Genomic DNA, 22682 nt, shown 5'->3' on the forward strand with positions numbered 1-22682 from the left:
GCCAGCCTGCCTGCCTGCCTGCCAGCCTGCCTGCCTGCTGCCTGCCAACATGCTCACTGTCACGATGATCATGGACTCATCCTCTGAAACTGCAAGCAATCCCTCAATTAAATGCTTCCTTTTATAAGTTGCCTTGGTCATGGCATTTCTTTACAGGAATAGAACAGTAATTAAGATAATCTCCATGCCCTGGTATGGGCAGAGTAGGGAAGATGGCAGTACTGTCAAAGGATGCAGGGCAGGGGCTCAGTGGATACAATGTAGTCATTATTGTTACTGTTACTCTCCCGTGGGAACACTCTTAAACATACCAGCAAGTCTGGCCTGGAAAATCCCACAGGATGATAGCGGTGGATCGTTTTCAAAGTCTTTGATGCCGTTGCCCCTCCTCGGCAGGCTGCGGGGGAAGTTCAGGTCTGGCCTGTAGTATTTTCCTGAGGGAGAAACAGGTAGCAGACATCTGAGGTCACGGAGGCAGATCCCATTTGTCACCCAAGACCCCAAGATGGAGATCCACGATGCAGGGAAAGTTATCGTCTGAGTGCTCGCCATTGCTGTTGTTTGTGAAGTGTCCTTATGAATGTGGACAGAATTCATAGAATAAATATTGCAGGCCTGTAACATGTTTTCAAATGCAGGATGCTTAGGTTTGAGCCCCAGGGGCCAGGAGCCCACTTTTTTCTTTTTAGTCTTTATCACTCACAGGGGAGAGAAAGCTGCATCCCCAGGATAAATCTCTGACTAGGTATCGGTTAACCGGCTGCGGTGTGAAGCCTCCCTTGTGTGTTGCTGCGATGTGAAGCCTCTCTTGTGTGTTGCTGCGGTGTGAAGCCTCTCGTGTGTTGCTGCGGTGTGAAGCCTCTCTTGTGTGTTGCTGCGGTGTGAAGCCTCTCTTGTGTGTTGCTGCCAGCAGGGCAGTACATACTTGGCAAGAGGTACCCCACCATGGGAACTCTTCAGTCAGGTGTTTGAATGCAGGACCAGAAAACAGAGGCTGCGTGACACCCTGGTCCCTTTGAGTTTGCCATTGGTCTCTAAGATCTGTCAATCTGTTAGAAATCCTGACCCTTAGCTGTGTGACCAGAGACGAGTGGTTTGACCTCTCTCATTAGGGAAAAGGGGAAACCAGAGTTGTCACCAGCCACTGACCTGATGCCAAGGGCCTGGCTTAGACAGGTGGCCGGTGCGTATGTGGGTGAGTTTCCTCACATTAGCGGCTCCCAAGCCTGAGGGCACTGGCATCTTCCAGCAGGTGCTATGCCATGGTCTAGGGTCCCTCAAGGACACAGAGGGAGCTAATCTGTTTAGAGTCATCTGGCTTCCACCTACCATCGGCAGTAGTGCACTGCTGTAGCCAAGACTTCCCAAAGACCTGGTCCACTCTCTCGCCGTGACGGATGACCAGAATGCCTCTCCTCTCGATGGTAGCCTGGGGTGGGAGCAATGGGACGTGATGTCAATAAGTGGACTCTGTAGTATCCACAAGTCATTGCCTAGGGACAGAGCCTCTCCCAAGCTCCTCAGCAACTGTGGTCCGTCAGGCTGCCAGCAGTGTGAGGTTGGGGGATTGCTTTCATTTCTCTCAATGTTTAATTTCCTGGACTTTGTGACTTCATAAAGGAGATGGAAAGGGACTGAGCCCATTACAGATATGTACTTTTCAACTGTTTTGTCTCTCACAAGTGTCTGTCTGTCTGCCTGTCTGTCTCTCTCTCTTATCATCACCTATCACCTGTCAATCTATGGTGGCTATAATGAGAAGTGTCCTCTATAGGCTTAGGTATTTGAATATTTAGCTCCCTACATCTGTCTGTCTGTCTGTCTGTCTATCTATCTATCTATCTATCTATTAACCATCTCTCTTCTTCCCTCTATCCTATCCTTCCTCCTTCCCTCCCTCCCTCCACCTCTCCCTCCCTCCCTTCCTCCCTCACTCCCTTCCTTCCTTCCTCCCTCCCTCCCTCTCTTCCTTCCTTCCTCCCTTTCTTCCTCCCTCCCTTCCTTCCTTCCTTTCTTTCTTCCTTCCTTCCTTCCTTCCTCCCTCCCTTCCTTCCTCTCTTCCTTCTGTCCTTCCTTCTTCCTTCCCTCCCTTCCTTCCTTCCTTCCTCCCTCCCTTCCTTCCTTCCTTCCTCCCTCCCTTCCTCTCTTCCTCCCTTTCTTCCTCCCTTCCTCCCTCCTTCTCTTCCTCTCTTCCTTCCTCCCTTCCTTCCTTCTTTCCTTCCTCCCTTCCTCCCTCCTTCCTCCTTCCCTCCTTCCCTCCCTCCCTCCCTTCCTTCCTCCCTCCCTGCCTCCCTCCCTTCCTTCCTTCCTTCCTTCCTTCCTTCCTTCCTTCCTTCCTTCTTTGCTCTCCTCTCTTTTTCTCTCTCTCATATATCAGTCTATGTATAGTTTACTCATTTACTCCTACCCTTCTTCTCCCAATCCCTCCAGGACTAGCCCTGCTTGAGTCCACCCCAAGGCCGCTTCCTCGTAGTGCCCAGGTGTATGTCTTGCCTCTGAACACTCAGGTAAGATGGTCCCCTCTTCTTCTTCTTCACTGTCTTCCTATAGCTGGCCAATCTCTGCTTGCCCAAGTGCTCCTAGTGAGCAGGACAGCCATCCCTCAGTACACATGAGGTGGGCCGAGAACCCCTGCAGGCACTAAAGTTCACAGACCACACAAGTCCCTTCTATAAAACAATGGGATGTTTTTGTTGAGTGTAGGCACATCCCCTGTGGACTCTAACCCATCTCCAGGCAATGGAAACACCTAATGCAATTTAATGTTATGTGAACAGTAATTTTGTCATATTGTTTGGGGAATAGTGGCAGACAAAGTCTGTATGCATTCAATACTGGCACAGCTATTGCCTGCCTGCCTTCCTTCTTTCCTTCCTTCCTTCCTTCCTTCTTCCCTTCCCCTTTCCCCCTCCCTTTCTTCCTTTCTCTCTTCCTCCCTCCCTCTTCCTTTTTTCTTTCTCTCTTCTTCCCCCTCTCTTTCTTTCTTTCTTTTCTTCCTTTCTCTTTTCCTCTTTCCTTCCCTCCCTGCCTCCCTGCCTCCCTGCCTCCCTTTCTTTCTTTCTTTCTTCCTTCCTTTCTTTCTTTCTTTCTTTCTTTCTTTCTTTCTTTCTTTCTCTCTCTCTCTCTTTCTTTCTTTCTTTCTTCCTCTCCCCCCCTCTCTCTTTCTTGTTTTCATTATTCAAAACATGGTCTGACACTATAGCCCAGGCTGCCCCAGAACTTTCCGTGTAGCCCAGGTTAGTCTCAGACTCACAACTATCTTCCTGCTTTTACCTCCCATGTGCTGGGATCACATGTGTGTGTGATCCCATGTGTTACCACTGCCAGTTCGGACCTTGAATGTTATTCAAAGATGTGGATGGGGAAGGCTTGGTTGCAGCCCACGGTACTGCAGAGAGTGGGACCTTTCAGAGGAGGGTCTAGTGAGAAGAAGTTAGGTCACTGCACTTGTGACTTTGAAGGGCTCTTGGGACCCAGCGCCTTCCTCTTTTAGGTAACTGACTCTCCTCTACTATTTGCCTGTTATCATGGTAAACTGCATCACTACAGGCCCAAAGCAACCGGTCCAAATGATGATAGACTGAACACTCTAAGACGATGACAAACACAAAACAAACCATCCATTTTTTTTTTCTTTTTAGAAGGCTGGTCATTTTAGGTATTTTGTTGCAATACCGGGAAGCTGATTAAGACAAGACACAGACTTCAACATCATTTTCTACCCCCCAGTTGATTAAATCAGCAGGGGAAAGAAAGCCCATGATCTAAAGGTAAAGGGACTGTATTTTGACAGTCTGACAGTGTCTAGCCGCCCCAGGTGTGTGTGTGTGTGTGTTGGGTGCGGCAGCTCTCTGGGACATTCCTTCCTTTCTAGGCTGCCCTTGGCACTTCACAGTCACAGGGCACGTGCCCACTGTGTCTTTGGAAGGCTTGTGTTTGGAGAGTAACTCCAGGGTCCTTAGCAGTAATGCATCAACCTTCAGGGGGGGCTCTTCTGGGGGTGAGTTCATCCCATGGTGAGGTTTGGTCTGGGGCTATGTATTGTAATGCTAAACACTGGTCCCCCAAGGTCTGATTGCTCTCAGGGAGGAGAGAATCCTCGTGTACATCAAGTAATGCTATGTGACCTTGCTCCTTCCTTAAAAACAACTAGTTGAATAGGGATGCTGACGTCCTATAGCTGGGCAGAAGAGAGATACGTGGGGGTTCAGTTCCTGGGCTTGGGGTCTGAGGAGACCACCAGGAGGGTGGAGAGAGGAGAAGACACCATGGAGTAAGTGAGCCATGACGCCTGGCCAATTAAAGTTAAGAGGAGCCCAGACGGAGCATGGCAGGTCTTAACTCAGGGTTATTGGCAGGGAAGTAGACATAATAGCCTAGAGGGTAGATACTGCCCGACTCTTGTGCTGATTAAGGAAGCCTTAGTATAAATATAAAAGTTTTGTATTTTTTATCTGGGAACTAAATGATCAAAAGTGGGGTAGAAACTCCCATTTGAGATTAAATATTTACTACCATATTTTCACTTGGGAGAAGAGTCAAATTCTAGCAGGCAATCCTACTATGGTGTTATACCAGCAATCATGGTTTATTAACAAAATATCAAACAAACCAACAAACAACAAAACCAGGGTCCTGTTACCTGCAAAGCTTGTATGCTGCTAACACTCCTTGACGTTGACGGAGTGTGGGATTCCCCATTTCCCTTGCTACGGACTTCAAAGTCCTTCCTAGAGTTCAGGTCCATGGCTAGATTGAACGTGTATGTCCTGTGGGGGGAGGAAGAAGAGGCTGTGAACAGAGGCAGGACATGTGTCATCACCATGGTTTCTGGTCATGGGTGTTCCCCGGGAAGATCTGCCTCAACCCTCCACAGTAAAGACCAAGGCTACAAAACGACACCAAACTGCAGAGCGCTCAGAGCATGGCTCGTCAAACCTGTGGTTGGCTCCATGATGATGCCAGGCCTGCCTCAACGCTGTGGCCAGGCATTGTTCAAATGTTACTTTATTTCAGAGATGGCAGTTTTTCCATGTCGCTCAGGCTGGCCATGAACTCAAGGCTCAAGACAGCTTTCCACTTCAGCCTTCCAAGTTGCTGATGTTTTAGGCATTGCTAAGAAGGTACCTTTTGCCAGGTGGTGGTGGCACATGCCTTTAATCCCAGCACTTGGGAGGCAGAGGCAGGTGGATTTCTGAGTTCAAGGCCAGCCTGGTCTACAAAGTGAGTTCCAGGACAGCCAGGGCTACACAGAGAAACCCTGTCTCGAAAAACAAACAAACAAAAGGTACCTTTTAGATGAGATTAGTGGCAAGACCAGCAGACCTTGAATAAAATAGACAATCCTATGCATGCAGGGTCAGGTGAGAGTCTTTTTTTCCCCTTGGTTTTTCAAGACGGGGTTTCTCTGTATAGCTCTGGCTGTCCTGGAACTCACTCTGTAGACCACGCTGGCCTCGAACTCAGAAATCTGCCTGCCTCTGCCTCCCAAGTGCTGGGATTAAAGGCGTGCACCACCACCACCTGGCTTCAGGTGAGAGTCTTAAGGCAGAATAGATGGAGGTCTCCATGGAGGAAGAGTGGATTCTGTCTCCAGGCTACCTTCAGACTCAAGCTATAGCCTCAGATCTTTCCTGGGTCCCACCTGCTGGGCTGACCTTCAGACCTCGGATCTGTCAGTCACAAACTTCAGCAGATCCTCTCCCCATTGCACCTCCTATATCCCTATATCTTAGCGGTTCTGTACCTTGAGTGACTATCCAATCTATTTCTTTCACATATCATCTGCTGATTTACCATCTACGGCAGTCATGGGTGTTCAGCTGGAAGTAGTTGGAATATTGTAATAGTGGCCAGGCACCTTTAAGAGCTGGAGATGCATTCTGTGGGTAGTGGGTAATGGTACCTGAACAATGAGCACATAACCAGGACACTATAAATTCCTTAAAGTGCCAGGAGGTGAACAGGCAATCAGGAACTCTGGGAACACATAGGTGGGGGAAGAGCCAAGGCAAACTGGAAAGTGAACCCCAAAATATGAAACAGGAAGGAGTTTGTGCTCACAGAGTTCCTTCCAGTCTGGAAGGACCAGGTTGGTGTCGAGAGAGGAGGGTGAATGAACAATACAGAACACGTGACTCCTCCTTGGAGCAGAAAATGAGTGATTTCCCCAGGGCAGAAGTAATTTCATATAAGGAGAAGTTTTGGTCGACTGTTTAAAAAGTAATGGCCAGCCACAGCGACCGTTAGCTACTCATGCGGTTCCTGGGCAGACGCGCTGGGCTCTTGTAGGTTGTGGAGGAGTCCTGCCTGCCACCCTCTATGTCCGAGAACTTTCACTCTCATTTTCTGTTGACCCAGTAAGGTTACTCTCCAATTTCTTTATAGACAAGGATCAGTTTGACTCATTATTGGAATGTGGAAAATGGTCACAACCCACTGAAAATGAAAAGGTAGTCACGATTTTGTCAGCTGTTGAATTCAACAACTTAATTTTTGCATTCACCCATATTTAGACTCTGACCCATTTTGGGGGGGGAAGGGGGGAGATGAAGCAGATTGCATAGCTGAGTTTCAGAAGGTAGAGTATTATGGGCTGTAATAACGTAGGGGCGGTGGCCTGGTTGAATAGGCTTCTGGCTATCTGGGGTGGGAAGCAGCTTCCTCAAATCCTTCGAGGCCAGGATTGACACGGGATGTGGGTGGGTGCGGATGGAGGTAGGGATGGAGGAGCGAGCGGAGAAGGCAGAGGAGGCAGACACGTGTACGTATGTGCGTGCGTGCGTGCGTGCGTGCGTGCGTATGTGTGCGGCTCAGTTCTCTTGGAGGGTTAGCGGAACAGCAGAGGCCTGCGTGGGTGGAGCAGAATGAGCCGAGGGAGGAGAGGCTGGGTGGGATAGAATAGAGGACCCTCTGTGGATACAGAGCCAAGATTTGACAGGCTCACCTGAGGTTTGTGCTCTGAGCAGGTGTAAGGAGCAGTCAGATGCGGTGACGGTGTGAACCTCGCCTGGGTGTTGGGGAGATTCCACACCAGGCTTCTCTCCCTTCCTCATCCCTCCCGTCCCCTCCTCTCTCCCACGTCCTCTCTCTGCAGTCTTATGGACCATACCCGGGCCTCACCCGTTAGACCAGTGCTTTACCATGGACATAGATGCAGGCTCAACTCCCAGCTTTGGAGCTGAGCCCCAGGAAAGGGTCAACTGCTCTTGAACGAGATGCAGAGGCTGTGAGGTTTGACCTGGCCGCTGTAAGCCTGGATCTCCTCTAGTGACGCACGTGGTACCACTGAGCTGGCTTTGGGTGAGGGTATGGCTTGGGGCCACTTGGGGGCCACAGAGTCACAGCCGTTTTTTCAAAGGAGATGCTCAGACAGGCTCCCCTCACAGGAGCATCTGCGTCTTGTGAAAGCTCTGGCCTCGCCTTGTTCTGCCCTGGTTATCCTGATTGTACAGAGGCCATGAACGTCAAGCAGTGACTGATCACCATTAGAGAAGCCCACCAAGTGTTGTGAGAGACCACTGCGGAAGTTGGAGGCACATTTGTCTAAAGCCACATTCTTTCCATTTATTTCTTGCCTCTGCCAGGCAGAGTCTTGGGTAAACAAGTGTATGGGGAACAAATGACCATGGGTGCCATTCACCCTTCTCCCCCCAGCTTCTGTGGGGTTCTCAGACATGAATTTCCCAGGATGCCAGGTAACCCTCTTTGTTACCGTATACCTGCCCCCTCTCACTGCCTTCTACCCTTTGAGCCAAAACCCTATTTTGATTTTTGATGTATTATACCATGTGTATCTTTTTTTTTTTTTTTTTTTGAGACAGGTTCTGAGGTATCCTGGGTTGGCCTTAAACTAACTGTGTAGGCAAAGATACGCTTGAACTCCTGGGCCTCCTGCCGAGGATGGGATTATAAGCGTGCATCAACACATCAAGGTTTAGGGGGAGCTGCAGATCAAACCCACGGCCTTGTGTGCACTGCGCGAGCTCTCCATCAGTTGAGCTTCATGCCGATACCTCCTCTCATTACTTTGGCCCCGATGTCTTTCCCAGCTTTTCTTTCCTGATGTCTCTTCTAGGTAAATGCTTCCTTTACCCAGTGGCATTCAAAGAAACGATCCCACCAGGATTTTATCTGAAGTATCGTAAAACTGGAAGCGACTCTGAAGTTGACTCCTCTCTGTGACTCACTCCCCGCAACCACCCATGAGGTGTATTTTTATTGACTCCGTCCCTTTCTTACAACAGCCTACTATAGGGCGGCAATAGCTCCCCACGATTCCAGCCCCAGACTGTCTAGAGCCACACTGCATCGATTGCCCTGAGTCTCGGCAGCAGCTGTCCGCCTGACACCTGTGACCACGGTCTGGGCCATCTGTGACCTTTGTGGCATTTTAATGTAGTTCATGCGTTTAAATGTTTTATTTTATGCATATGGGAGCTTTGCCTACATGTACGTCTGGGCATCGTGGGTGTGGCTGATAACCATTGAAGCCAGAAGAGGGCATCAGATCCCTTGGGACTGGACTTCCAGTGAACTACACTGTGGGTGCTGGGAATTGAACCTGGTTCGTCTGAAAGAGCAGTCAGTGCTTTTAGCTACAGAGCCATTTCTCTGGCCTTAAGTATTTTTTGATTACCCATAAGTTATTGTCCTCTGTCCCTGTCATTGTGGCCTGTTTTGTCTCAATTTGCAACCTTTTATGGGCTCCTCCATTTGGACCTGGGCTGGAGAGATGGCTCGGCCGTTAAAGGCACACAACCAACGAGACGTAGGCTTCATGCATTCTCAAGCTACCAACGCGGAGTGTGGGTGTCAGTGGATCCTGTAACTGAATTGTGACACACAGTGGGGCAACTGACAGCTGCTTTCAGTGACGGTGTCACGGCAGAGCAGACAGAGCTGAAGCACCCCACACAGGAAGTGCAAGCTGCTCTCTCATCTTCCTGAGGGCAAAGCAGGGGTACATGTGTAACACGGGGCCCACCGCTCAGACAGTAAAGCCACCGTTATCTCCGAGTGACATCTGTGAACTTTACAGTCAGAGGGGAAGTGGACTTTGTCTGCCAGTCATTCAACTAAAAATGCAAGCAAGAGGATGGCAAGCACATTGGTGCAGAAGGCATGGAGGGAACCATGTGACATTTTCTCTCTCTTTTTTTTTTTTTTTTTGACTTAGGATTGTCACAGCGGTGAACTGGTGCCATAGAAGTGGATTTAGTTTCCATTCCCCTTTGTTCCTGGAAGGGGGTCACCTCAGCATGTGGCATTTCTTTCTTTCTTTCTTTCTTTCTTTCTTTCTTTCTTTCTTTCTTTCTTTCTTTCTTTTTTCCGAGACAGGGTTTCTCTGTGTAGTCCTGGCTGTCCTGGAACTCACTCTGTAGACCAAGCTGGCCTCAAAACGTGGCATTTCAAAGACAAAGTCTTTGTGCATTTGTGTCCATCCTGGGGTTACTGTTATACAGACTGGGGCTTCAATGACAGAACAGGTTTCATTGTCTCTCTGCCCTGGAGAGTAGGAGGTCTAAGATGGAGGTGACACAGAAACCTGTGATTCATCTTGGGGCTTCTGTCTTGGACCTGATGAGAAATTGGTGTCTTCCCCCTGTGTCCTCAGTAACCTCTGATCAAAGTAAGATTGGATAAGGGACACCTTAATTGAAAGGTCTTTCTCTTAAAAAAAAAAAAAATCAAAAAACTGTTCATCAGGGTTTCAGCATGAGTTTCTGGAGGGACACAGGTCATCCAGCAATGGCGTACCCTTGCTGGGTCGAAGCCGCCTCCCATCCACTCGCTTTGTGGGATTCGATCAGCTCTGTGGTGAGATGTCCTCATGTGGTTGGAAGACAGCTCCAGCCCCCGTCGGGCTCTAATTCTCAGCCCCTGCCTCTCCCCTCTGCAGCCGGTCTGTATATTCGTCCTGAGGTGGCGGTGGTCCCTCCCCCGCAGCTATCTTCCAGTAATGCGTGGTTTCCAAGTAACAAGTGGGTGTTGGATCGGGACCATTGGGTCCTCAGAATCCTGTAGCCACCTGCTGAAGAGCTTACACCGGTGCTGGTGGGGGTTGTCTGTGGAGTTGAGCGTGTTCCTGTGGCAGCTTCAGGGCTGGGGAGGTGCCCTCTGAGCAGGGAGGGGCCTCTTCCCGTGTGGTTTGCAGATCTCTCCCTGTGTGCTGGCATCTTGCTGTTCCTATCAAGCATGCCCTGTGTGAGTCCTGTGCCCTTGGGAGTTATATATGGAATGTATATACAACATATAGTCTGGCCACAGGCCAACTCTCTATGCGCACAGGTGTCTGGCTACATGCCCCACTGCTTAAGGCTTTTGTGACACATTCAGATTCGCCAGGGCCTCTCAAGACAGTGTCATTGTGCAGCGCTGGCTACCTCGGACCTCACAAGTTCTTCACAGAGGCCTGTCTGCCTCTGCCTCCTAAGTACTGAAATTAAATCTGAGTGCCACTATGCTCCAGTTTAAAACCTCCTTCAACGTATAGAAGAATATTTAGCAGCTTGAAAAACCATAGACAGCCTACGTCCAAGTCTCAGACGATAGTCACACCGTCACACCGCAGTTAGCCTGGGCGAGTGGGTGGTGCTTGCAGTTATCCTGTGAGGAGGGAGTGATTCTGATATGGGGGTGGGGGATGGGGTAGGCGACGGGGTGTCTGGTAGGGTTGGGGGGAGTGGGAGCTCATGGGGCGCACCACAGCATTCAGCCAGAACTTCCTTCTTCTTGCAACTTTTACGAATATACACTGGTTTCCAAGAGTCACTGGTCTCCCAGGAAGGTCAGGGTCACAAGGTGGGGCCCTTGGGCAGGTGCAGGTGACACAGTAACAGGCGGTGGAACTGTTGCTAGCCAGAGTTCCCCGCAGAAGCTCTGTAGAAGCCGAAGAGCCCAGGCTTGCCCCTTGGCTGATGGCTCCTCCGCCACAGTGAGGTCTTCTGCCCTTGGTGGGGAGAGAAGGAGGGGCTATTAGGCCCCCTCTTCCCCAGCACATCCCCCTGACATCTGATGCCAGTCTGTCCTGTCATACATTCTTCCTTCCATTTCTAAAGAGCAGTGAACTGACCATGTAGGTTCTGCAGGAAACCAAAGCTTCCTTGATTTTGATGACGTCGTCCAGCCCTTCACCTCCCAATCTGGGGGCTCCGCTTTCACAGGAGGGTGTGTCCAGCTCTCTCTACAGGCTAGTGGATCATGAGGAGACGCCTGATATAAAAGCCCCGGAGTCGAGGCGGAGTTTTGTTTCCTGAGTTCGTAGGTGTGCTCCTCGGTTTTTATGGATTAACACATGAAGCTAAAATGACATCGAGTGGCCCCCACTGTGGAGCTGACTGAATCCATGCATTTTAAAAGTTATTTTAGGGCTGGGGAGATGGCTCAGTGGTTAGGAGCACTGACTGCTCTTCTAAAGGTCCTGAGTTCAATTCCCAGCAACCAGAGGGGTGGCTCACAACCATCTGCAATGGGATCTGACGCCCTCTTCTGGTGTGTCTAAAGTAAAGACAACTACAGTGTACTCATATACATAAAATAAATAAGTAAATCTTAATTTAAAAAGTTATTTTAAGTTAGTATACATATATGACAGATTCATAAGTGCATATAAGAATCCATGGTTAGCTCATCTGCCTAGCATACATAAAACCCACGTGACGGTACATGTCTAATACCAGTACTCTGGAGATGGAGGCAGGAGAGTTCGAAGTTCAAAAGGTCATCCTTGGCTATATAGCAACATAGTGAGTCCCAGGGCAGCCTGGGTAGGGGTGATGGGGGATCTACTTTGTTGTCACTGCATTTGGTGGCACAGTCCAAGGGCACAGATGCTTTCCCTGGCCTCTCATGCAAAGTCAAATGTAAGCTTAATTTTAACAGGAAGAACCTGAAGACAGAAAACCCTCCATCTAAATAAAAATAATAAGTGCTTGCAAAGTCCTTTTCCCCATGAAGTCCTGTCAGCCGCTAAAAGGCCCAAATCAATCATCTGCTTTAAATATTCAAAATGCATTGCTCCTTAATTTGTTCAAAACAGAAGTTTTCGCTAACTGGAACTTTTACCCCACTCTTTAACTGGCTTCCATAGGCGCATAAATAAAACAGTATGGTTTCCATAGCTTTGCCTTGTGATGCAAAGAGATATAGGGAAAAACAACCCTCCCAGAATACACAGAGGCTAGAAGATCTGTCCAGCAAATGCATAACACACATGCACAATGTGTTTATGCAAGTGCAAGCACGCATGCGCGCGCACACACACACACACACACACACACACACACACACATGGTTATTCCCAGCAGACCGCATATAGACTGTGGGCTGGAGGATGCCCTCAGGATGCCTTCTATACATAGGTATAGAAGCTGGGAAAAGGTCCTCACATTGTGGCAAAATGCTTCGCAACATTGTTCATGGGAAGAATGAAGTTGGCTAAGGATCTCTGGTTATCTCTGTTAGCATTCTGATTAAACTCCACCCCACAGTTACCTGGCAACAGCCAGGTAGGCCTGGCCCACTATAAAAGGGGCTGCTTGCCCCCTCCTCCCTCTCTCACTCTTGCTTCTCTCTTGTTTCCCTCTTGCCCTCTTGGGCTCTTCCCTTCCCCCTTCCCTTCCCTCTCTCCATGTGCTCATGGCCATGGCCAGCCTCTACTTCTCTACTTTCTCTCTGTCTTTCTCTGCCTCTACTACCTTCTTAACTCCCCTCCCCATGCCCTGAATAAACTCTATTCTATACTATACCATCATGTTGGTTCCCTCAGGGGCATGGGATGCCTTGGCATGGGCTCACCTAGACACCCCTTCACCCCCATACCTCACCACACCCCCATAGAACATATTCTATATCTCTTTATCTTTTTTTTTAAATACATCACTCTCTATGTGCAGTATCAAAGCATCACCAAATTTCTCCTTTTTGCTTATAGTAAAACGGCAGAAGAGACAGATACATTGAGGGGAGGAACCGATACATTTAAGAAACAAACACCTCCGTTCTGAAAAGTTTGAAAACCCCTTGGCCTAGATGGTGCTAGATTCTAAAATAAAGAGATCCTCCAATTGAGCTGGAAGAAACAAATCACCATGGGTAGGCCAGCTTCCAGGAAATACATTTTACCAACAACCACACAAGCTTAGGGGAGGACCCTGAACATCAGAAGAGAACCCATTGCAAGCTATGCCAGGATCACAGCCTTATAGGATCGTTAAGTTAAATTTGTGTCATTTTGTTATTAGAACAATAGGAAATTGCTAGCCCTCTTTAGAAGGCCACAAGGGCCAGTTCTGACCTCTGGGTCCACTCTGTGATGTTCATAAGACGGAAGTATTTCACAGTATTTGGGCATTATTATCTCAGACAATAATTTGTAATTTGAAGCAATCTGATTTCCTGAGGGTTTATCAGCAGAAACCACGAATAGATCAGATAATTGGCATGCGCACTGGGGAAGAGGGGTACAGGGAGGTAATGTGGCCAGTGCAGGGACTGCAAGTCTTTCTGATAACAGAATTGAGATGCCCATAACGCCTGTGCCCAGTTTCAGGTAGTAACCTACAGAGGGTGGTTCTCACCTGTGCTTAACCCAGGTGTCGGCCTCATTGGCTCGCTCTGTGTAGTTTTCTGGCAAGAAGCCCCGGCAGCCAGTCCGATGTGAGGTCCCAATGGCCCAGCCCTCGCTAGCCTCTTCTTGCTGAGTAGGGTCCACGAAGATGTAGTCACCAGGACTGAGCATTAGTTCGTCCGCATTCTGGGGTTTGTACTGGAACAGCGCCTTCAGGGTCTAGAAAGGAGGCAGGAGACGGCACATCTTAGTGAGGGTTTGGCCAGGAAGCAATTGCAGCAGGAGGCCAGATACCAGTCTGTCTTGTCTTCGGTCTCCTCTGATATGTCTCCTGGGATCCCTTCATGCCTTTGCTTAATGGTACACAGTGTGGGACATAGCCAAATGCTGCAGCTTAGAAATCTTAGGGTGAACTTAGAAAGTTTAATGTCTATCTTCTTCCTTCTACCCATCCACCAATCCATGTCTACATTCGTCTGCCTATCCACATGTATGTTTGTCTGTTCTTCTGCCCACCACCCATCCACCCATGCATTCATCTATCCAACTACTCAAACACTCATTTTCCCATCCATCTCATTTATCTATCTATCTATCTATCTATCTATCTATCTATCTATCTATCATCTATCTATCTATCTATCTATCTATCTATCTATCTGTAAATCTATGTATATATGTATGTATGTATCAAGCATCTATGTATTATTTATGTATTTATGTATGTATCTGTCTATCCATCCATCCATCTACCCACCCATTTTCTAATTTATTCATCTATCTGATTACCCATCTATTCATTTATTTACTCATTTATCCACCATCCCATCATCCATCTATATCCACTCTTCACTCATCTGTCCATCCACTCATCCACCCATTCCCCTCATTAATTTATCAATCTATCCATCATTAAGGCATCTATCTATCCACCATTCATCCCCCCACTCATTTATCCATCCATCTATCCACTTATCCATCTACCCACTCATCCACCATTCATCTATCTGATCATCCATTGACCTATGGATTTTACCTATCCACTCATTCATCTATCCATCTATCCACCCATTAAGTTATTCATCCACTCATCCACCATTTCTCCCAATACCTGTTTCTCTTATAGGAAAGACCTTACAGTGTGACCAAATATATATATATATATATATATATATATATATATATATATATATATATATACTTTCCTTGGTGTGAAGCTATTTACAATTTCCCTTATGACAAGGAATGTTGTGGCTCCTTCATATTTATTCTCTGTGGGACATACTTTCTTCCTCAGCCAACCAGCTCTTAGGAGAAAGGAAACCTTGGCATGAAGCCCACCAAAATCATCACAGAGGATAAATTAACAAGCACAGCTTGTATTAACGTACCTTGGCAACGGGCTTTCTGAATACCATGGGGGCGCTTTCATTGTCTTTTGAAATGATTGTATATGCCCACCTCATCTATAAAGGGATGCTACATCTAAACAGCACATAAGGAGAGGGCCCCAGCAGAGGAGAGCCCCCTCTTTTTGTCAGGGAAGATTGTAGGAGTGGGCGCCATCAGGGGAGCATTTATTCACTTGCAATCAGTAAGAAAGGCTGGGGCAGCCCACCAGCCAGGCCAGCTTCCCTCACCTGATAGTGCACAAAACGCATGTCCCGGGAGTACAGGGCAGCTGTCCACTGGCAGGTGTGGCTGGGCTGGATGGCTCTGGCCAGCTGCTCCAGGGTCCTTTGATGGTGAGGGTAGAACTTATGGGCCAAGGTCAGGTGCAGCTGCTTGGTGCAGGGCTTGATGGTACAGTCTGTGGAGTCAAGAAAATGCAGGATGTTGAGTGTCTCATCTTGAATGTCAAGCAAACATAGCATGTTGGGTACCCATTCTGGATGACAGGTGGGAATAGGGGTGCCGAGAACCTGTCCCTGAATGTCAGTGTTCCTAGTCATGCCTCTGCTCTACTGTGCCTGCTCCTTCGTGTTGGCGCTTTCTCGACAAAGCAAGGACTGGGCTCTCCCTAGGAGAAAGGATGTGGGCTGGGTGCTTGCAGCTTTTGAAAAACACAAAAGGGAAAACAAAAACAGAGGACAGGCACAGAGATGTAGCTCACGAGCTTTAGAGCTCTTAGGCTGCAAGCTAGCTCGAAATACAGTGAATGGACCCTTCATTCCCTGGTGCACACATGACGGGGCCTAGACTCTCAGTCGGTGCTGTTTGGTTTTGGTTTTGACACGAGACGGGAACTCACGTATCCTAGACTGCTTTGAACTTGTTACATAGCTGAGGATGACTTTGAACTTCTGATCCTCCTGCCTCTGTCTCCCGAGTGCCAGGATCATAAGCGAGCATCTACATCCCTGGTTTATGTGTTGCTAGCCATTGAACCTAGGGCCTCACTGTTGCTAGGAGAACACTCTACTCACTGAGCTATGTCTCCAGCCCAGGTCAATGCCTCTTGCTTAAGAAAGGGTCTCCTTGAGCGATGGACGTAAAACCTGCAGCATGTCTAACGTTCATTAGCCATTCCTCACCGGAGGCTTGCTAGTGCTGGAGTCCGGTGCTTTGTGATGGCTTCTGCCCTTGAGAACGCTTCCAGCTCCAGGTTGGCTTTTGAGTCTTTCAGGTTGGTAAGCGAGAGAGGACAGTACCTCAGGAACGGTCAGATCGGGTGTCAGTGGGACCACAAGCATTAGAGGCTCTGAGGAGGCAGTCCGGTGTCTTTGTAGAGAAGACAGACTTTGCTGTGGAAGGACCTACTTCAAGGCTCTTCTGTCCTTGTCACCACAGGGGCTTCGGCTGAGAGTCATGCTCTGACTTAGTTTCCTACTTGAGGATAGAGATGACTAATTCCAGGACTCGGGAGCCCACTGTGCCCAAGAGCTGCTTGCCACCTCTTCATCCAGGTCAGGAAGCAAACAGGATGAGTTATTCCCCTAATGAAAGCAAGGTGGAGGTTCCACGATGCTACATTCGCCACAGTATTCTCCACATAGGGGACCTTTAGCAGCCAGTTGGACCCTGGCCAGGTCCCTGAGCCCTAGGCTTCTGGGGAAGCAGCCAGTGCAGGTGGCATGAAGGTATGTATGTGTAGGTGACGGGAAATTCTTTTCGTGACATTTTTTAGTAGTTCGGGAGGGTGTGCTCCTCATGTGAGTGAGCATAGCCTGGAAAAGACCTGGTCTGGCTTCCCCAGAGATCCAGGGGTGAGTCATGCTGACTTCTGAATAGGCTTTTGTTTTTCCTCTGTTGCTCTGTGGCCCTAGGTTTCAGTTTCACTGAGAGGGGCAGCGTGGGCAGGGAGGGACTTGGGACACTCTTGAGCTGTCATCTCAGGAGAGTCTCCTAGCCTCTCAAATCAGACTGAGGTTTAACCTGGGAAGCCAGGAAGAGCCTGCTCAGAGTCAGGAGATGGATATGAGCTCAGGGCCAGCTCTCCTGGGAAGGGGGGCCCTGGTAGTATTCAAAGAGGCATAACGCAAAGTTTCAGGCCACCGGGATGGCTGAGCATGACACTCACTTCCTGCTGCAACAGGAATACCCAAACTGGGTGGTGGAAAACAACAGGCGTGTATTGTCTCAGAGATCTGGAGGCCAGAAGTTCAAAATCAAGGTGTGGGTGGGGCCACATTCCTTCCAAAGGCTCTGGGGTTGGGTCCTCTGGTGTCCTCCAGCTCCTTCCTGGTGGCCCCAGGCATCCCTCGGCTGTGGCTCCATCCTGCTCATCTCTGCTTCTGTGGTCAGGTGGCCTCCTTGTTATCTCATGTGTCTTTTGCAGGAGCATGTTATTGATTTAGGTTTCAATCACCAGCTATTGAGTTTGGGTCACTTGACTCCAGAGTGACCTCATCTTAATTAATTGAATCTTTAAAGAGCCCACTGCTAAGGCCCCATGCTGAGGTTCCTGGGGGAACCCTGTGTAACCTAGGACAGGGACGCTGGCAGGGATTTCTGCTGGGCAGACTCAAGTTTCTTCTCTCTCTCTCTCTCTCTCTCTCTCTCTCTTCTCTCTTCTCTCTTCTCTCTCTCTCCCTCTCTCTCTCTTCCTCTCTCTCTTTCTCTTTCTTCCTTTCCTTTCTTTTCTTTTCCTCCCCTCCCCTCCCCTCCCCTCCCCTCTCTTCTCCTTCTCCTCCCCTTCCCTTCCCTTCTCTTTCCTTCCCTTCCTTTCCCCTCCCCTCTCCTCTCCTCCCTTCTCTCTCTCCCTCCCTCCCTCCTTTTTCTTCCTTCCTTTCTTCCTTCCTTCCTGTTTTTTGAGAAAGGGTCTTATGTAATAAAGGCAGGACTCAAACTAGCTTTGCAGTGAAGGATGCTCTTGACCTTCTGATCCTCCCGCCTCCCCTTTCTGGATTACAGGTATGTGGACCTCATGTCTGGAGTATGCACCACTGAGGGTTGAACCACATGCCCTGGCAAGCACTCACCCACTGAGTGCTTCTCATACCCCTGCAATGTCCCCCCCCCCCCCCCCCCCCCCCCGCTTTAAGGTGAGACCTATAAGACCCATCTGGGGACAGGAGCCAAACTATCCCTCAGAGGATGGTCATTAAAGGGCCATCACCGCTCACAGGAGCTGATCCTTCAAGGCCTTCGATGTGGCTCTGCTGGGACCCAAAGGGTTCAGTGTGTCTGAACATAGCTGGGGTCCCCTACCTGCCAGGACTGACGCCTCTGTGGCGAACGCCATGGCGAATTCCCGGATGATGTCAGCAGGGCTGTCGTTGATGAAGAAGCCGAGGTAGCTGATGGAAGAATGGAGAACAAGAGGAACCAGGGTGGGGAAGGAGCCCAGGATCCTGTCCCCTGCACGTCTCAGAGCCTCGTACAAACACTCCACCTTCTGGTCTTCACACTAAGGGAAAAGAAGCAAAGAACCTCAGGGCTTGTTGAATTAACTCACCTATTGAGAATTAAGGCTTAATCACTATAGGCTATTCTCTGTCCAAGACATTGGGATTCTCCCTATCCAGACCCTGCAGTTATGGAGTGGAGGGTCGTCACCACCCCCACCTCTAAGTCTTCTGCTCAGTTATTTGAGGTATCTTGGAAAAGAGTCTTCCTGGAATGTGGTCCCCTTAAGGTTGGAAGTCCCCTGTCACTGCCCCCTGTCGCCTCACGAATCAGTCCTCTTTCCTTCTCTGTTTGCATATGTTAGCTTCTGGAATTCTCTAGTCAACTCCGAGGAAGCTCACAGTGCCCTGAGGGATCCCAGCTCAGACCTCCAGAGGGCAACGGTTCAGTCCTGACCCCAGAGAGCTCCTGGTCTCAGGCACACAGGGGTGCTTTGTGGATGTTCGTGAGGTGCTGTTTTCCAGGGGGATGTTTCCAGAAACTTCTTTCTTGCACATCATGCTTTGTGTTCCCCTAGCACTGCGGAGTGGCAGGCTCTGTCCTGATGCCCCAGCAGTAGGTGGGTTCTTCTCTAGTTCATCAGGTAGAGGTATAGAAGAAATGGCTGTGGGTCCTCCCCCTGGGCCTCAGGCCTTCTTCTCTTTGTCCAGAAACTTGACAATGCTTCCTAGGGAGGCTGTTGACTTGGCCAGGCCCTGACATAGGGAAGACCCTGGCTTATGTCCAGCCAAATCAGAACCCTTCAGTCCTTCATCACACAGGGGGTTCTTGCTCTGTTCAGGACTTTGCTAGTCTCTGGGTAGACAAGGACCAGGGTAACATCTGCCTTCCTAGAGGGGGCTTATCACCTTCATATCACCAAATGTGCTCCTGGAGATATTGACAAAAAAGACGCAGAGAGCCTGGAGTTATACCTTCTTCTGCCTGATGTCTTAGTTAGGGTTTTACTGCTGTGAACAGACACCATGACCAAGGCAAGTCTTATAAATGACAATATTTCATTGGGGCTGCCTTACAGGTTCAGAGGCTCAGTCCATTATCATCAAGGCACGAAAATGGCAGCATCAGGCTGAACTGAGAGTTCTGTCTTCACCTGAAGGCTGCTAGTGGAAGACTGACTTCCAGGCAGCTAGGGTGAGGATCTTAAGCCCACGGCCACAGTGATGAACCTACTCCAACAAGGCCACACCTTCTAATAGTGCCATTCCCTGGGCCAAGCATATACAAACCATCACACCTGAAGAGCTGAAGACTAAAATGAATTGGGTCCTGAAGGATGAACTGAAGTTGACCAGAGGAAGCAAAAGATTCCGCAAAGCAGATAGCTCATGCTAATGTCTTGATTAAAATAAATCAGTTGTGTTCTCTTGTTGCCTGGTTACCAGAGAACACTGCCCTCAGCTGCGGTGGTGAGCATTTAAGGCCTCCAGGGTGGACTCACCGTGAAAAAGTCACAGAGTGTCACATGAGGGAAGACCTCATGAGCTCTGTTCTTTGCACACTGGCGTCTGCTCTCTCTCCAGAACTCTTGGAGTTTTTCCAGCAAGGGCCCCGTGGGGCAGAGGAAGAGAGCATACTCCTGAGGGATGGGGTCATCCAGAGAAGGGTCACTGCAGTGGCCATGCAGCCTGCAACAGAAAACACCGTCATATCAATCAGAGCTGTCCCCATTGAGGACATGCAACAGTGGCAACACCAGCCCAAAGTTAGGGGTATGTTGATCTCACACAAATATATCGGTGCTGTGGCCATCCCTTCAAGATGGTGCCAAGTGGTGGGGCTGTTGGCTCTAGGCTAGACCAATGTGTACCTAAAAGACAGAGGGGCTTAGACCCCAACCTTCAGAAAAATGCTGGTCTAGGTACCTTTGTGGTATTGAAACACACAAAACAGGGATTTTTTTTCATATTTTAACTTCACCACCAACTGCAAATTAAATGGAAAAATTTAAACCACAGAAGATTAGACAACATTTAAGTGAATACTAGTGGGTTTGTTTTGGTTTGGTTTTTTTTTCCAGACAGGGTTTCTCTGTGTAGCCCTGTCTATCCTGGAACTCACTCTGTAGACCAGACTGGCCTCGAACTCAGAAATCAGCCTGCCTCTGCCTCCCAAGTGCTGGGATTAAAGGTGTGCGCCACCACTGCCCAGCGGTATTTTTGTTTTGAGTCAAAACATACGTATTTATTTTGATGAAAAAGAAACCATTCTCATTTGTTTATTGAGACAGATCTCTCTATACATCTGGTGGGCCTGGTGGTGATTCTGTTTGTCTCAGCCTCCTCACTGCTGGGACCGCAGGTGTGAGCCACCACACCTAGCTAAGAAAACCACTCGAAATACAAGAAAGATTGATGTATAGCACCAAATACAAGTTCACCACAAAATAAATAAAAATGGAAGAGACACAATTTCTCTTATCGGTCAAGTTAAGATAGAACCTTTACTTCAAAGGTTCAATGTTGTTCTCTGTTGTGTCGAAAGTACAGCAAGACCACTGGCTGCAACCACAGCTTAGCGCGATCTTCGAGCACTTGCAGGGGGAAACACTCCGTGTCTTAAATGAATAATTCTACTTCAAGACAAGAAGAGTAAGAAGCATAGGCAAAAAAAAAAAAAAAAAAAAAATTCACGTGGAAAAATCTTTGACCATAGCTAAGCAGCAGTCAGCTTACTTAGTACACAGACATTAGAGAATTCCCAGGGACCGGCACTTGCCTGTGATGTCACATTATGGCTAAGAAGTGGGATGCTATCACTAGGCATACACCTTGTGTGTAAGTAAGTTCACTTGATGATAATCTGCAGCAGAGGTGAGCCTGCACCCCTTGTCTGAGTTACCCCCTGGACCTCTTTCCTGAGTTCACCCCAAGGGCGCATTTGCAGCAGATCCAGGGAGCATGTGTGTTTGTATAAATCATGAGCTAGTTCAAGTCATTCTGTGACAGGCATTTTTGGCTCTCTCACGTGGAGAATAGACATCTAGGTACATTGCCAGAATGAGGATTAACAAGGCTGCCTCACAATCCACCCTACACGTATGGAACATTGCTTCTACTCATTTCCAAATCCCGAGACATTTTGTTCCCATTGCTGTGAAGAGACATCATGACCACAGCAACTCTTATAAAGGAAACCATTTCATTGGGGCTCACTCACAGGTTCAGAGGTTTAGTCCATTATTGTCATGGTGGCATGTAGGCAGGCATGGTGCTGGAGAAGGAGCTGAGGGCTCTACATCTGGATCCACAAGCAGCAGGAAGAGATCCTGAGCCCCTGGTCTGGTGAGCATCTGAGACCTCAAAGCTGGCCCACAGTGACATACTTCCTCCAACAAGGCCACGCCTCCTGATAATGCTGCACCCACTTAATCAACCAGGGCACACCTCCTGATAATGCCATGCCCACTTCCTCCAACAAGGCCACACCTCCTGATAATGTCACGCCCACTTAATCCAACAAGGCCACGTCTCCTGATAATGCTGCACCCACTTAATCTAACAAGGCCACACCTCCTGATAATACCACGCCCACTTCATCCAACAAGGCCACACCTCCTGATAATGCCATGCCCACTTCCTCCAACAAGGCCACACCTCCTGATAATGCCACGCCCTATAGACCAAAGATTCACATACATGAGCCTGTGGGGGCCGTTCCTATTCAAACCACCACACCTCTCAACTACCTTCACGTTTCCAGAGCTTCCGGCACAGTGATCAAGAGCTCTGAGTATATCTGACTTTTTAAAGGTCTCTGCATAGAGATGGAACTATGTGGCGTTAGACGGTCAGCCTCCCGTGTTCCCAGCATTGACTGACACCACACATTGCCTCTCCCTCAGCAACATCAAAGGGAAATGTAGGGAACCTGACATCATCTCTCTTCTTTGGTGAATCTCACTGGCTACGTTGCTACTGACAGGTAATAACATCCAGGCATACCCCAGGCCCTAACCACTGAGCTTAGCCTGTGCTGGATAGTTTGAATCTGAGGCTGGCTTTGAAGTCAGATGGCTGGAACTTGGGGCATTCTCCAGGTCTTGTAGAGACACAGCATGTCTGCTCTCAGTCTTGTCAGACTGCCAGGACTCTGGGCATTCCCCTATCCAGTGGAGGCACAGCCTGCTCACTCTCTGTCTCTGTGCCCTCTGCCCGTGCCCCCTCCGCCCGTGCCCCCTCTGTCTGTGTTCCCTCTGCCTGTACTCCCTCTGTCTGTGTTCCCTCTGCCTGTACTCCCTCTGCCTGTGCCCCTTCTGCCCATG

At 48.9% G+C, this 22682-nt stretch overlaps 1 protein-coding gene across 3 annotated transcripts in view; it reads right to left on the bottom strand.

Moving 5' to 3' along the window:
• Positions 1 to 22682, bottom strand: part of Ubash3a (ubiquitin associated and SH3 domain containing A) — a 36865-nt gene that overhangs the window by 10435 nt on the left and 3748 nt on the right. For all 3 annotated transcript variants that reach the window (XM_031348153.1, XM_031348154.1, XM_031348151.1), the window contains exons 3-9: positions 19860 to 20046; positions 18221 to 18419; positions 15211 to 15380; positions 13581 to 13789; positions 4643 to 4769; positions 1330 to 1429; positions 312 to 434 (exon numbers count right to left, since the gene is read on the bottom strand). In XM_031348153.1, the coding sequence (XP_031204013.1) occupies positions 312 to 434; positions 1330 to 1429; positions 4643 to 4769; positions 13581 to 13789; positions 15211 to 15380; positions 18221 to 18419; positions 19860 to 20046 (1115 nt within the window). The remainder of the gene's footprint in view (positions 1 to 311; positions 435 to 1329; positions 1430 to 4642; positions 4770 to 13580; positions 13790 to 15210; positions 15381 to 18220; positions 18420 to 19859; positions 20047 to 22682) is intronic.

This window comes from Mastomys coucha, unplaced genomic scaffold (genome assembly GCF_008632895.1).
Source record: "Mastomys coucha isolate ucsf_1 unplaced genomic scaffold, UCSF_Mcou_1 pScaffold3, whole genome shotgun sequence".
Taxonomy (NCBI): domain Eukaryota; kingdom Metazoa; phylum Chordata; class Mammalia; order Rodentia; family Muridae; genus Mastomys; species Mastomys coucha.